We start from the raw sequence: 16,724 nt of genomic DNA, 5'->3' as shown, positions 1-16,724 counted from the left end.
ACCCACTCTGACAAAGACAAAAAATAATTTAAAAAAATGAACAAAGCCTCCAAGAAGTTTGGGATTATGTTAAGCAACAAAACCTAAGAATATTAGTGTTCCTGAGGAAGAAGAGAAATCTAAATGTTTGGAAAACATATTTGAGGGAATAATTGAGGAAAACTTTCCTGTCCTTGCTAGAGATCTAGACGCTCAAAGAACACCTGGGAAATAATCATAAAAAGATCACTGGCTAGGCACATAGTCCTCCGGTGATCTAAAGTCAAGATAAAGGCAAGAATCTTAAGAGCTGTGAGGCAAAAGCATCAGGTAACCTATAAAAAAAAACCCATCAGATTAACAGCAGATTTCTCAGCAGAAATTCTACAAGCTAAAAGGGATTGGTATCCTATCTTTAGCCTCCTTAAATGAAACAATTATCAGCTAAGAATTTTGTATCTAGTGAAACTAAGCTTCGTAAACGAAGGAAAGATACAGTCTTTTTCAGACAAACAAATGCTGAAAGAATTCACCACTACCAAGCCAGCATTAAAAGGAGCTCTAAATCTTGAAAGAAATCCTCAAAATATACCAATATAGAAAAGTATACATCTCACAGGACCTATAAAACCATAACACAATGAAAAAATAAGTATTCAGGCAACAACTAGCATGACAAATATAATAGTACCTCACTTCTCAATACTAACGTTGAATATAAATGGCCTAAATGCTCCACTTAACAGATACAAAATGGCAGAATGGATAAGAATTCACCAACCACGTAACTGCTGTCTTCAAGAGATTCACCTGACACATAAGGACTCACACAAACTTAAGGTAAAGGGGCAGACAAAGATATTCCATGCAAATGGATACCAAAAGCAAGCAGGGGCAGCTATTATATCAGATAAAGTAGACTTTAAAGCACCAACAGTTAAAAAAGGCAAAGAGGGACATTATATAATGATGACAGGACTAGCCCAACAGGAAAATATCACAATCCTAAATATATATGCACCTAACACTGGAGCTCCCAAATTTATAAAACAATTACCACTAGACCTAAGAAATGAGATAGGCAGCAATACAGTAATAGTGTGGGACTTCAATACTTCACTGACAGCACTAGACAGGTTATCAAGACAGAAAGTCAACCAATAAACAATGGACTTAAATGATACCCTAGAACAAATGGAGCTAACAGATATTTACAGTCTATGCAAGAACTGCAAATATATATTCTATTCATCAGCACATGGAACATTACACAAGAAAGAACATATGATAGGCTACAAAACAAGTCTCAACATATTTAAGACAACTGAAATTATAGCAAGTACTCTCTCAGACCACAGTGGGATAAAATTGGAAATCAACTCCAAAAGGAATTCTCAAAACCATGCAAATACATGGAAATTAAGTAACCTGCTCCTGAATGATGGTTGGGTCAACAATGAAATAAAGATGGAAATTAAAAAATTCTTTGAACTGAACAATATTAGTGACACAACCTATCAAAACCTCTGGGATACAGCAAAAACAGTACTAAGAGGAAAGTTCATAGCATTGAATGTCTACATCAAAAAGTCTGAAAGACCTCAAATAGCCAACCTAAGATCATACTTCAAGGAACCAGAGAAACAAGAACAAACCAACCCCAAACCCAATAAAAAAAAAGAAACAACAAAGATCAGAGCAGAACTAAATGAAATTGAAACAAAAAAAATTGAACAGATAATGAAACAAAAAGCTGGTTCTTTGAAAAGGTGAATGAAATCAATAGACCATTAGCAAGATTAACCAAGAAGAAAGAAGATCCAAATAAGCTCAATTAGAAATGAAACAGGAGATATTCCAACTGATACTACTGAAATACAAAAGATCATTCAAAGCTAGTATGAACACCTTTAGATGCACAAAGTAGAAAACCTACAAAAGATGGATAAATTCCTGGAAATATACAACCCTCCTAGAGTAAACCCTCCTAGATTAAACTCCTAGAAGAAACAGAAACTCTGAACAGAACAATAGCAAGCAGGGAGATTGAAATAGTAATACAGGCCGGGTGTGGTGGCTCACACCTGTAATGCCAGTGCTTTGGCAGGCCAAGGCGGGCAGATCATTTGAGCTCAGGAGTTCAAGACCAGCCTGGCCAACACTAAAAAATACAAAAATTACCTGGGTGTGGTGGTAGGCACCTGTAATCCCAGCTCTCAGGAGGCTGAGGTAGAAGAATTGCTTGAACCTGGGAGGCAGAGGGTGCAGTGAGCCAAAATTGCGCCACTGCACTCCAGCCTGAGGAACAGAGCAAGACACTGTTAAAAAAAAAAAAAAAAGAACAGTAATACAAAAATTGCCAACAAAAGAAGTCCAGGACCAGACAGATTCACAGCTAAATTCTATCAAACATTCAAAGAAGAATTGGTACCAATCTTACTGACACTATTCTAAAAGATAGAGAAAGAGGGAATCCTCCTTTCAATCATTCTATGAAGCTAGTATTACCCTAATATCAAAACCAGGAAAGGATATAAGAGAAAAAGAAAACTACAGACCAATATCCCTGATGAACATAGATGCAAAAACCCTGAACAAAATACTAGCTAACTGAATCCAACAGCATATCATAAAGATAATCCACCATGATCAAGTGGGTTTCATATGAGGGATGCAGGGATGGTTTAACATATGCAAGTCAATAAACACAATACACCACATAAACAGAATTAAAAACAAAAAACACACGATCATCTCAATAGACACTGAAGAATAATTTGACAAAATCCAGCATCCTTTTATGATTAAAACCCTCTGCAAAATTGGCATGGAAACGACATACCTTAAGGTAATAAAAGCCATCTACAACAAACCCACCGCCAACATCATTCTGAATGGGGAAAAGTTGAAAGCATTCTCCCTGAGAACTGGAAGAAGACAAGGATGCCCACTCTCAGCACTTCTATTCAACATAGTACTGAAAGTCCTAGCCAGAGCAATCAGACAAGAGAAAGAAATAAAGGGCATACAAATCAGTAAAAAGGAAGTCAAACTATGTCTGTTGACTGATGACATGATCATATATCTAGAAAACTCTAAAGATTCATCCAAAAAGCTCCTAGAACTGATAAATGAATTCAGTAAAGTTTCAGGATACAAAATCAATGTACACAAATCAGCAGCATTGCTATACACCAACAGTGACCATGCTGAAAATCAAATAAAGACTCAACCTCTTTTACAATAGCTGTAAAAAAAAAAAAAAAAAAAAAAAAAAAAAAAGACAGAAAGAAATCCTTAGGAATATACCTACCCAAGGAGGTGAAAGACCTCTACAAGGAAAACTACAAAACGCTGCTGAAAAAAATCACAGATGACACAAACAAATGGAAACACATCCCATGCTCATGGATGGGTAGAATCAATATTGTGAAAATGACCATACTCCCAAAATCAATCTTCAAATTCAATGAAATTCCCATAAAAATACCACCATAATTCGTCACTGAATTAGAAAAAAATCTTAGAATTCATATGGAACCAAAAAAAGACCCTGCATAGCTAAAGCAAGACTAAGCAAAAAGAACAAATCTGGAGGCATCAGATTACCAAATACCCTATATTATAAGGCCATAGTCACCAATACAGCATGATACTGGTATAAAAATAGGCACAGAAACCAATGGAACACAATAGAGAACCCAGAAATAAACCCAAATACTTACCGCCAACTGATCATCAACAAAGCAAACAAAAACATAAAGTCTGAAAAGAACACCCTGTTCAACAAATGGTGGTAGAATAATTGGCAAGCCACATGGAGAAGAATGAAGCTGGATTCTTATCTCTCACCTTATACAAAAATCAACTCAAGATGGATCAAAGACTTAAATCTAAGACCTGAAACCATAAAGATTCTAGAAGATTTACATTGGAAAATCCCTTCTAGACATTGGCATAGGCAAAGACTTCATGACCGAGAACCCAAAAGCAAACGCAACAAAAACAAAGATAAATAGATGGGACCTAATTAAACTAAAGAGCTTCTACACAGCAAAATAAATAATCAGTAAACACATAACCCACAGAGTGGGAGAAAATCTTCACTAACTATGCATCTGACAAAGGATTAATATCCGAGATTGATAAGGAACTCAAACAAATCAGGAAGAAAAGAACAAACAATCCCATCAAAAAGTGGGCTAATTGTCACATGAATGACAATTCTCAAAAGAAGGTATACAAATGGCTAACAAACATATGAAAAAATGCTGAACGTCACTAATGATCAGGGAAATGCAAATCAAAACCACAATGCCATACCACCTTACTCCTGCAAGAATGGCCATAATCAAAAAATCAAAAAAATAATAGATGTTAGTATGGGTGTGGTGAAAAGGGAACACTTTTACCCTGCTGGTGGGAATGTAAACTAGTATAACCACTATGGAAAACAATGTGGAGATTCCTTAAAGAACTCAAAGTAGATCTACCATTTGATCCAGCAATCTTACTACTAGGTATTTACCGAGAGGAAAAGAAATCATTACATGAAAAAGATACTTTCACACACATGTGTATAGCAGCACAATTTGCAATTGCAAAAATACGGAACCAGCTCAAATGCCTATCAATCAATGAGTGGATAAAGAAAATGTGGCATATATATATATATGAATACTACACAGCCATAGAAAGAAACAAAGTAATGGCATTTGCAGCAACCTGGATGGAATTAAAGACCATTATTTTAAGTCAAGTAACTCAGGAATGGAAAACGAAACATCATTTGGTTATTGCTCCTACTTATGTTCTCACTCATAAGTAGGAGCTAAGCTATTAGGCTACGAAGGCATAAGAATGATGTTGGGGAACTCAGGGGAAAGGGTGGTGGGGGGTGAGGGATAAAAGACTACAAATTGGGTACAGTGTATACCGTTCAGGTGATGGGTGTATCAAAATCTCAGAAATCACCAATAAAGAACTTATTCATGTAACCAACCACCACCACCTGTTCTCCTGCCAAAAGAAGAAGGGAAAAAGCAGAGAATGCTTTGGTTGGCACTGGATGACCCAGAGCCTAAAGGAGAATACTTGGGAAGTACCAAGAACAACAATTTTCTTATTTACTGAATGTGATTCTGATGCAGATTCCAGCAGTACAAAGACAGCTGCAAAATGTAAGTTTAGGTTGCCTTTAAATAGAAGGCATGACCAGTTGTCATATACTTAGGGAAGCAAAAGGCAGCAGCCTCTCAGAAGGAAAGACCCCATCACTGCATGACCCGCAGTCATGCAAACACAGCTCAGATAGTTAGAGGTGGGCTGATGCTAAGCACTTAGAAGCCCCTAGGCACCCTCTAGAGCAGATGAAAGAGTGCTAACCTCATTTATATTAGAATGAAGCCAGAGAAAACACCATCAATGCCTTTGCTATTTTGAGACAATTTCTGGCTTCCTCTGCGTTTAGTATTTGTAGTTCAGCTTTCTTTACTGGTTTACATCTGTATCCTAACTTGTATTAGAATAAGACCTCCCTCCTTAAAGCTGGAGTTTGAGGTGGGGTATATGTATGTCTTATAACCACCTCTGAATGGGGGAGACTGGGAGCCTTGAATTCTGTCCCTTACCAAACATAGGGAAAGAGGAACATAGAACAGTAGATGCTGGCAGAGAAAGAAGTTAAAGGACTAACTCCCTATATAATCCCAAATATAATGTGGCAAGGTGGGGGAATGAGGAGTTGGCCCAAGACTAAGAAATGACCCTGGGAGTTTAAGTGGCAACAGATCTTGGGGTGGTATATCTCAAGGAGATGAAATGGAAGTTCTCAGGCAGTGACCTTACCTCAATCACGTATGTTAGGTAGAGCAGGGAATAGAGTGGGGAAAAGATATGGGCCAACTGTCATGTAGGAAGTGATGGAAAGAGGCTGAATATTTGGAGGTGAGAGAAAAAACCTAAAATGGGAGATAAAAGAATGTCTCAAGTACTAATGAAGAAATATATATTCTGTAAAGAAATGGGTAATTTTGATGAGTGCTGTATAACCTTCCTAATGATTACAAGAAATAGACAAAAAGAAGAAAACATTACTAAGTTGAGAAAAAAATTAATGCTTGTTAAATCATCAATCATATTTGTCAATGTGAAAGTTACCTAAAAATAAATTCTAGGTTACTGTTTGATAAATGATTATGATACCATTACCAGTGATAAATCACTGGAGTCACCTCCATAGCTCTCACTGAGGTTACTAGATTGTTGAACCCTTCATGATTTCCTGTATCTTTAACCAAGGATTCTTCTGAGTCAAAGAGACACAGGGTAACAGAAAATAGTGCGGGAAGAGGGTAGTACATGGCTAAAGGCATAGAGGTTTGTAAGTGACCACTGTTACATTGCACTTGTAATACATTATTATTATGCCACTGCTGAACTAAAGTGCACTCTAAGTGTGGTAACATACTTATGGGATTATTGAATCTACCCATCAAGTGCAAATTACTAAGAGGAAATATTAACAGAATCTTCACATATATTAATAATAGAAAACTATCATTCTAATCCCTATATCTGTTGAGTTACCATTTACACAAGTCATGGACAATATTAGTTGAAAAACAAAAAATTAATCTTCACCTGGCACTGTCTTTGGTACATTTTCAGTTCTTGCAAGAGCTTCTGATTTTCATCTTGTAATTTATTCCTGCTTAGTGCTATCTCACTTACAGCTGATTTTAGTTTTTCAATAATGAACTCATCTCTTTCACCGATTTCACAATTGGGATCTGGGTCACATATCAATCGAGGAATTTCAGAGCTGCTGTCTTCTAAGCACTGTTTTTTACCATTTAGTTGAGTTTGGTAACTTTGTGCCTGTTTCTGAAAAACATAAAAACTGTGTAACTCAAATGAAGAATGTCATGTTTAAGCTTACATGAAGTTCAAGAATGATAGAAAATAATTAGTAGGAATATCTTTAAATATGTTACTAGATAATGAAAGTTGGGTCTTTGTAATTCAGTCTTGTATTTGTTTTAAAATTTCAATTTCAGATGGCATAAAGAGAAAATATATTTGTATAACCTCAGAGCAAAGATGTAGACTAGAGAAGGAGGTTAGTGGTAGTAAAGCCATATCAAGCAAGAAAAAAAATCTAGAAGGTGTAAAAAGAAAATTATGAATTCAATTATACAATGGTTGAAAAAAGTCTATAACCAAAAATAAATACAAACAAACAATTTGATTGTAGGGGAAAAGTTGTCAGTGCATGTAACAGAGTTAATAATTCCTAATGTACAAACACTTCTACACATCAATAAGAAAAGGCAAACAACACAAAAGAAAAATGGGCAAAGTTTATGAATAGGCAATTCACAGAAAGACCTGAGAAAGGCTAAAAAGTATATGAGGAGATGCTCCGTCTTATAAGTAGCCAAGAAAATATGAAGTAAAGCAAGCAATCTTAAACTCTCTGAGTGCCTTGCCTGTAGGCATACAAAAACATATGGTATTTAATGACACAATAACAATGGATTTTTAAATAGCTCCATCCTTTGAGACATGTAGACTAAATTCACCATTAACAGATATTCTATGCACTTATGACCGTACCCACCTTTGGACCTACTCTGGTGATTTTTTTCTTAGTTGGCATTTCTATTTGTAAATAGATTACATGCTGAATGGTAAAGATACCAATATTTAACTTCTACTTTTGATTTAGAGAATAGTATTAGATAACTTACCTGAAACTGATTACACTTCTCAGATAATAATTTTTGTTGAGCATCTAAAGAAATCAGATGAGTCTGATATAGTATCTCTTGCTTGTCCCATTCTCTTGACTTCGCTCTAAATTCCTTTTAAAAAGTGGGGAGACAAACATATTGAAAAATATTATTCATTTTAAAGTACAACGAATAGGGCTTCTTTCATTTGTACATCTTCATTCTGAGAAAAAAAAAAAGTAAATCCATTCTTTACCTATTAGGGAAAACAAACAAAAAAAAAGGTGTCAAATCATTCATTTTGGATTTTTTTACCATCTCTAATTTTTGCTAGGAAAATACAGAATTTGTCACTTACTGTTAAAAATATAAAAAGTCTCTCTTATAACAAATACTTATTACTAATAAGGGAATTTCAAACAACCTTTTTTTTTTTTTTTTTTTTTTTTTTTTTTTTGCAGTAGCCAGTACTTTCTATTTGTTGACACGAAATATTTTTTCCTTCATTCATTCAGTTGCCAAATTTGTTCTCTTGTTTTTTTTAGAGGGTGGGGCTTAGACTTATTTAGTGACTGTTAAGGACTGAATGTTTGTGTCCCCCGCAACAAATGCATACGTCAAGCCTAAAGCCCAATGTGACGGCATTATGAAGTGGGGCCTTTGGGAGGTAATTAAGTCATGAGAGTGAAGCTCTCATGAACGGGATGAGTGCCCTTGTAAGAAGAGCTATGAGAGATTTTGTTTCCTCTCTCTTTCTTTCTCCCTGCCATCTGAGGATACAAAGAGCAGACAGCTGTCTGCGAACCAGGAGAAGGGCCCTTACCAGAATCTGATTATGCTGGGTGATATGGTTTGGCTCTGTGTCTCCTCCATCCAAATCTCACATTGAACTGCGATCCCGAGTGTGTGTGTGTGTTAGCAGGGGCCTGGCGGGCATGGGGGTAGTTTCTTTTTCTTTTTTTTTTGTTTTGAGATGGAGTCTTGTTCTGTCGCCCATGCTGGAGTGCAGTGGCACGATCTCGGCTCACTGCAACCTCTACCTCCCAGGTTCAAGCGATTCTCCTGCCTCAGCCTCCTGAGTAGCTGGGATTACAGTCACATGCCACCACGCCCGGATAATTTTTTGTAATTTTTAGTAGAAACAGCATTTCACCATGTTGGTCAGGCTGGTCTCAAACTCCTGACCTCGTGATCCGCCTGCTTCAGCCTCCCAAAGTGCTGGGACTACAGGCATGAGCCACTGTGCCTGGCCTGGTGGTTTCTAGTAGTTTAGTACCATCCCCCTAGTGCTGTCTCTTGACAGAGTTCTCATGAGATCTGGCTGTGTAAGTGTGTAGCACTTCCTGCTTTTCTCTCTCCCTCTCTCTCCTCCTGGCCACATTAAGACATGCCTTGCTTCCCCTTTGCCTTCCACCATGATTATAAGTTTCCCAAGGCCTCCCCAACCATGCCTCCTGTACAGCCTGTGGAACTGTGAGTCAATTAAATCATTTTTCTTCATAAATTACCCAGTCTTAGGTAGTTCATTATAGCTGTGTGAGAATGGATTAATACGCAGGCACTCTGATTTTGGACTACCAACCTCCAGAACTGTGAAAAATAAATGTCTGTTGTTTAAGCCACCCAGTTTATGGTATTTAGTTATAGCAGCCTGAACTAACTAAGACAGTGACTTTGCCCCTTGTGGCCATGGCCAGGCCTCATTTAGGCAGTACCAATTGGTATACCTGGGAAAGAAATGGTAGAAGTCGGTTGATAAAGCAGGATCAGTTCTTTAAGTTTTCGCTCAAGTAGTGCAATTATACAGCATGATTATCTGTTCACATCTTAATAACATAAGCAAAGGATATAGCTCTGGGGATGCCAAAGAAGACATTGCTGCTTCTCCATTTTGCCTAGGGCTGACTATTTATATCCTATCTTTCTGTCCAGTCTTTAAACAACTTGAGGGTAACGGCTGTTTATTACTTTTGTAACATTCACAGTGCCTGACAAAGTACCAGGTGCCATTTACACAACATGAATGTACAAACAAAAACATGGTACAGTATTAGCATTTCCTAGAAATTAAACCTTCTCAAAAAATTTTGTAAAGAAAACAACATGGTTGGATACAAACTCCATAGCCATTAAATCCATGACTATATATCATTGCATATAGAAACACGGCAAGATGTAGTGATGTTTTCAACCCTCAGTTCATTAATATTTATTGAGCAGTTAATGTCCACCAGGTTCTGTGGAAAGAAGAAAATCTGGAACTATTTCATAATTTTAAAAAGTTTTTTGAAAGAAAAACATCAAGGAATATCTAATAAAGTAGAGAAATGTACACACAAACAAATAATTTTACAATTATGTCAGTATGTTAAGTACAACAATGCTGACACATAAAAGCCACGCAGATGATATTAAGATTATCTTGGCTATATCCCATAATATATCAAATCGGAAAAGTTCATTATAGTCAGAGTGGTTACTATTGTTTTGAAGATGGCTGAAATGACTGGATTGGCAATGCTGGAAAACAAATGCTAATTTAGAGAATGAAAGCTTTATTTTGTTAAAATGAGAAGAACATGGCATTTCATATTTTCTATACAGAAATAATTTTAAAGTACATTTAAGGAAATTTTAGTTTTTAAAATCCATAAGTACCTAAACAATCAGTGAAGGAAGGCTCTAAATTAGGAAGTTCTTACGGTAATGAAAGGTGGGTGACCTGATATTAAGTGATAGTATTAAGGTTGATGAAGTATGGAAAGACCCTCCATATATAACAATAGATCATGATAAACAGACTATATTTACTATGATAAATGGAGATAGTCCATTTAAAGTTATTGACTTCGATTCTGACATTCAACATACAAAAATTAGGTACATAAAAACAGGGTTTTTAGCAATAATGACAAATTTATAAAACTAGGCTCTAGTAGAAAATGGCTAACATTTCAAATTAGTGCAATCTAGATTTTAAAAATTTCTGTTTACTTTTAATTTAAAAGGGAATCTTTGGATTTAGAAGTCAAATTTTGTAAGGTTGACTTAAGCTGTTCATATGTTTTAGATAATACAAATATTTAGTGTTTCTTACCCATTAACCTCAAATAATCTTGAAAGTAAATATTCCCCAGGATGTTTTAGAGGCAGAAGCATTAATCTCAACTTCTTATAAATACTACAACAGGTAGAAGTGAGGCCAAGAATAGCTAGAAATGTGTGTCACAAACATCAGCAGGTGCTTATGACAATCCTGGCTTCCTTATTGTCAGATGTACTGGTTTCACAACTAGCAAGTCAGTGCAATATATACAATAGTGTGGAACCACGCAGGGGCCTAGAGAGCTTCATAAGGGTTTTTATAGAGACAGGAGTTGTCACAGTAGGCTTCAGAGGGTCTGTAGACTTGCCTGGACCTCCAACAGTAAGTTATTCATGGCTGGAAAAGTTTTTCTGGATCTTTAAGTTTGAGAGTGGATCAGGGTCATTAAAATTAGTTTCTCTTGATAGCTGTATTAGATGTTTTAAAAAGCCCTCTAATAAATATTGGAGATGGTCTTTAGTGATTACTGTATGTTGGAGACCTTTACCTGTAAAACAGTTTTAACTTTTTATTATGAAGATTTTCATACATAGAGAGTAAAACAAACCTCCATGTACCCTTCACCCAGTTTAACTACCATCAACTTAGTCCATCTTTACTTCTCCTATCTCTCCACCCTTTTTTGTTGGTATATTTTAAGGCAACTTCTAGACCGCATGTGTTTTCAGCCCTAAATGCTTCAGTGTGCATCTAAAGTTTTTTCACCATAACAACAACATTACACATAAGGTATTTTAAACCCCATTTACTGATGACAACATGGAATCTTGGTGAGGCAAACAACTTGCCTATAGGTCACAGGGCAAACACATGAGTCAGGTAAGGCCTGTTTTCAGTTATCAGTGATCATGTTCTTCAACTACTACATGTGGTGCACTGCTATTACTATACTGCTATTAAATGCCTCAAAGGAAAAACAGGTTTACCTGCAGACTAAAACTGGACGAGCCTATCTCTTACACATTAATTTATCAGATGGCTATAAGTAAAAACAGGTACATGAAGTGTTTTTATAATTATTTCAAGTTAAACTGTATATCTGCATAGAGTCCTTAAAAACTTTTGTGTAAGTACAAACATAGCAAAACATTTTGCTACTAATTTCCACTGTAATTTCATTACACATATATAATGTAAATATTTAGTTTCCTAAATGTAAAATGTGCATACACAAGGTATCTGATAATAACTTAAGGGTTTTTTTTTTGTCTGAACAATTTTTATTAATGTAGTTCTGCCACAAAAGCCCATGAAAAGTCAGTCAAATGGATAATTAATGACTCAATGTCTTCATTTTCAGTGAAAGCACATGTATATTGCAGTGCACATCTATCAGCATCTTCCATGAGATCAGGATATTTCTGAAGCCCTACTGGTTATACCACTGTAAGAGCCTGGGAGTACAACACAGTGCATTTTCCTGGAGGGCCAACTTACTTAGTGATGGTAAGTTTGTTTTTTAAAAAAACTATGTATTATTCAGAAGCATTTAAAATGTGCTGGACTTTTAAAGATTAAAATCTAGGACTTCCTACAAAGTTCTTATAATAAGCCGATTTTAGGGCTGTGATCCCAGATTTAATGCTCTTTAAGATATTTTAAAGTAGAAGAACTTGTTAATTAAAGAATAAGATGAAAAAGTGCTGGCAAGGGGAGGGATGCTGGGGTTTAGGGCTTGAGAAAAATGGAAGAAATTAAGTGGGATAACGTAAGGGTCAACTTGAAGTCAATTAAAAAAATAGTAATTGAGCAGTACTCAGAATCCAGGTAAAAGTAGATGATAGGAATTTATAGTGTAATCTTTCTGCTGTTCCATGACTTGTAGGAGGAATGCTCAAGAACACAGGGAAGGAAAATAGCTGGTTTGTTTTTTCCAAGGTTGGGAAACGAAGAAGATAAGAGTAAGTGCATCAATGACATAGTGAATTTTTAAAGTTTTTTGTTTTTAATTTTTGTGGGTACATAGTAGATATATACAGTTATGAGGACATAGTGAATTTTTTTGAGAGACCAAAATTTTAGAAATTCTGAGTGCTATCGGGCAATTGAATTGGAGTGACACTATGCCTTTAAAGAAAAAAAAACATGAAACTTCAAGCCCTGTTTTAAAAACTGTGTTGAGGCTTCATTGGGATTTAAGTACCTAACAGCTAAATGGCCATTAAAAGATTTATTAGATATTCACTTTAACTGACCCCATGGGTGTCCTTCAATTTTACTCAACAGCTGCAGTTTCATTTGACTTTTTGGCTCTTTTTTTTTCTCTCCCAAAATGCTGTTATATAGTAAAGATGTATACATCAAAGTGATGTTTTAATTCACTAAGTGCCTGAAGGGAAGGTGCACTAAGAAAATATATTCAATGAGAAGTTAGTTTGTAATAGTGTTTATTACCACAACTGAAGACACCATTGTGGACACTACAGACAAATAGCCCACAACAACAGGAATCAATCTTTAATACACATAAAGAATCTAAGATAATATATCTCACCTCTAATTTCTGGTTCAAATTGCTCAGTTCAAAGGGTAATTCTTCTTTAAGGTGTGGTAATTCTTTTCGTGGAACTTTGTTTTGTTTCATCTGATGTAATCTCAGTTTTTCAAAGCTATTTGTTAGTTTGGAAAACTGTAAATCACAGAAAATGTTAACATTTTACTATTACCAATTATTTCTAACCTGATTTCGCTCTCTCTTTTCCTGTGTACCTCTTTGAAAATTTAAGTCATGATTAGAAAGTGCAGTAAAGCTTAAATGTTTCAATTAGTGAAGACAGAACCAGTTATTAAAACTAAATTATTGAAGCTGAACACAATTCAGCTTTCATGTAAACTTGAGACTTCATTAACTGCACAGTTAAACAATGATTCACTTGATAAATGGCTTGTTCAATTTTGTTTTAATCATACGCAGTAAAGCTGACAATTTTTTAAAAAAACAAGTTTTTTCTTACTTTTAGTTAGTGCCATCTTGTGTTGACAATTTTAAATCCAGTAACTCAATCTACAAAATAACTAGCTTATACCTTACTTAAGAAAACAGAATATATATTAATTTAAAAGGCATAAGTAACATAAACCACTTATTCATGTGGATACATTTAAATAAATTTTAATATCAAAATTGATCTAATATTTTTCTTACTGATAATTCTTTTTACAACTTTGTATTATTTTTTCCATTTCCTATTCTACGTTCAAATTATAGATTCAAAATAGCATAGTTTATGAATATTTGTGAGGAAACTTCCATACTCATGTATCTGCTTTCAAATGCGTCTTATTGACACATTTTATTTAAAAATAATTACAGGTTTACAGGAAGTTCCAAAGTTATTACTGAGGTCCCGGATTCTCTTCACCCAGTTTCCCCCAATATTTACATCTTACTGAACTACAGTACATCAAACCCAGGAAACTGAAATTGGATCAATATATGTATATAGTTCTCTGCCATTTTATCACATATATAGATTTATCTGACCACAACCACAATCAAGATATAGAACTATTCTGTCACCACAAAGATCTCCCTCATGCTATCCCTTTAGAATCACACTTAATCCCCTCATCCCCCAACCCCTAATCACCGAAAACCACTAATTTGTTTTCCATCTCCATAATTTTGAGAATGTCATAAAAAGAAATCATACAGCACATTAACTTTTGAGATTGTATTTTTTTCCACTCAGCTTAATGTGAGATCCATGCATAAATCAATAGTGGATTCCTTTTTAGTGCTGAATCGTATTCCATGGTATAAATGTATCAGTTTGTTTAACCATTCATATACTGAGACATTTTGATTTTTTCCAGATTTTGCCTACTGTAAATAACACTATGAACAATGATGTCTACTTTATCAGATATTAAAGTAGCCACTTCTGCTTTTTTCCTCATAATTTTAAATTGAGATATAATTCACCTACTATAAAATTCACCTGAATAATATTCCATTGCATAAATACACTACATTTTGTTTATCCATTCATCAACTGATAGAAATGTGGGTTTTTTCCACTTTGAGATATTAGAAATAATGCTGCTGTGAACACTTACATAGAAGTTTTTGTGTAGATATATGTTTTACTTTTTCTTGGGTATATACCTAGGAGTGGAATTGTTGGATCTTATGGTAACTTTAACTTTTTGAAGAACAGCCAAATTGTCTTCCAAAATGGCTGTACCATTTTCCATTCCCATTCACAATGCATTGGGTTCCAATGTCTCCATATTGTCACCAACACTTGTTGTTTTCTATCCTTTTTATTATAACCATCCTAGTGGATGTGAATGGATATTGTGGTTTTGGTTTCCATATACCTAATGACTAATGATGTTAAGCATTTTTATGTGCTTATTGGCCATTCGTATATCTGCTTTGGATAAATATCTATTCAAATATTTATCCATTTTAAAATTTGGTCATCTGTCTTTTATTATCAATTAGTAAGTTATTCATATATTCTAGATACCAGTCCCTTATCAAATATATGGTTTGCAAATATTTTCTCCCCATTGATGGGTGTCTTTTTAGTTTCTTGATGGTGTCCTTTGAAGCAAAAAAGTTTTAAAATTTTAATGACATCAAATTTATCTAACTTTTTGTTGCTTATGCTTTTGGTGCCATATCTAAGAAACCATTGCCTAATCCAAGGTTATGAAGATTTACTCCTATGTTTTCTTCTAAGAGCTTTTTAGATTTAGGTTTTACATTTGGATCTTTGATCCATTTTGAGTTAATTTTTGTCTATGGTTTAAGGTAGGGGTCCAACTTAGTTCCTTTGCATAAGGATATCCTCTTGTCATTGCACCATTTGTAGAAGAGACTAATCTTTCTGTATTGAATTATCTTGGCACCGCTTCTGCTTTCTTTCTATTAATATTTGCATGGTATATTTCTCCATCTTTTTAATTTCAACTTGCCTATACAGTTATATTTGAAGTGAGTTTGTCATTTTTTTAATTTATTGTCAATCTCTGTCTTTCAGTTGGTGTATTTGGACCATTTCTATTTAATGTAATTATTGATATGTCATGGCTTAAGCCTTTTTTGTTTCCTGTTTGTTCTCTAGCTTTTGGTTTCTCTATTTTCACTTTCTTGTCTTCTTGTGAATTACATAAGCATTATTTTAGAATCCATTTTATCTATAGTGTTTTTGAGTATATCTCTTTGTAGATCTTTTTTAGTGGTTGCTCTAAGCATTACACTGTATTTACATAATTAATCACAGTCTATTGGTGTTTGACATCTTTCCAGTTCAAGTGTAGAAATCTTACTTTCCTTTATGTTCTTTTACTCTGTTCCATTTATAACACCATTATCTTAGTGTTTCCTGTAGGTATAATGAAAACCATATTAGACACGGTTATAATTTTTTGCTATCAAAAAATTTAGAAAATACAAGAGGATAAGGAGAGTCTATTGCATTTCCCCTCATGTTTTTTACTCTTTTTGGTGTTTTTACTTCTTTGCTGATGTCTTAAGATTCCTTCTTTATCATTTCTTTTCTGTTACGAGACCTTCCTTTAGCCATTCTTTTAGGGTAGGTCTGCCAGCAACAAATGCTTTTAGTTTTCCTTCGAGAATGTTTTAATTTCCTCTTCATTCCTGAAGGGTATTTTTGCCAGACCTAGAATTCTGGGTTGAAAGCTCTGTTCTTTCGGCACTTGAAAGCCTCCATCATTTCCAGAGAGAAAGCCACCATTATCAGAATTGGTTTCCCCTATAGGTAAGGTTTCATTTCTTTCTTGCTGCTTCCAAGATTTTTTTCTTTGTCTTTTGGTTTTCAGAACTTTGACTATGATGTGTCTTAACACAGCTGTCTTTTGATTTATCCTGTTTGAAGTTCACTCAGCTTTTCAATCTGTAGGTTTACATTTTTTTTGGGGGGGGGGGCTAAGTT

At 35.0% G+C, this 16,724-nt stretch overlaps 2 protein-coding genes and 1 long non-coding RNA gene across 6 annotated transcripts in view; 1 reads left to right on the top strand and 2 right to left on the bottom strand.

Moving 5' to 3' along the window:
* CEP295 (centrosomal protein 295) overlaps nt 1–16,724 on the bottom strand; it is a 1,096,927-nt gene that overhangs the window by 353,313 nt on the left and 726,890 nt on the right. The window lies entirely within an intron of this gene.
* The window catches only part of LOC126936307 (uncharacterized), a 300,630-nt gene that overhangs the window by 164,079 nt on the left and 119,827 nt on the right, over nt 1–16,724 (top strand). The window contains exons 5-6 of one of the 2 annotated variants that reach the window (XR_007719422.1): nt 12,119–12,264; nt 12,644–13,279. This is a non-coding gene — a long non-coding RNA (uncharacterized LOC126936307). Of the gene's footprint in view, nt 1–12,118; nt 12,265–12,643; nt 13,280–16,724 lie in introns of those variants that run through there. The other variant, XR_007719423.1, reaches the window with a different exon arrangement.
* DEUP1 (deuterosome assembly protein 1) overlaps nt 1–16,724 on the bottom strand; it is a 98,321-nt gene that overhangs the window by 48,488 nt on the left and 33,109 nt on the right. For all 3 annotated transcript variants that reach the window (XM_050758911.1, XM_050758910.1, XM_050758913.1), the window contains 3 exons: nt 13,313–13,447; nt 7,731–7,844; nt 6,622–6,864 (listed from right to left, as the gene is read on the bottom strand). In XM_050758911.1, coding sequence (XP_050614868.1) covers nt 6,622–6,864; nt 7,731–7,844; nt 13,313–13,447 — 492 coding nt within the window. The remainder of the gene's footprint in view (nt 1–6,621; nt 6,865–7,730; nt 7,845–13,312; nt 13,448–16,724) is intronic.

The sequence above is a fragment of the Macaca thibetana genome, chromosome 14, assembly GCF_024542745.1.
Source record: "Macaca thibetana thibetana isolate TM-01 chromosome 14, ASM2454274v1, whole genome shotgun sequence".
NCBI classification, from domain to species: Eukaryota; Metazoa; Chordata; class Mammalia; order Primates; family Cercopithecidae; genus Macaca; species Macaca thibetana.
This window is presented reverse-complemented; position numbering and strand designations above follow the sequence as displayed.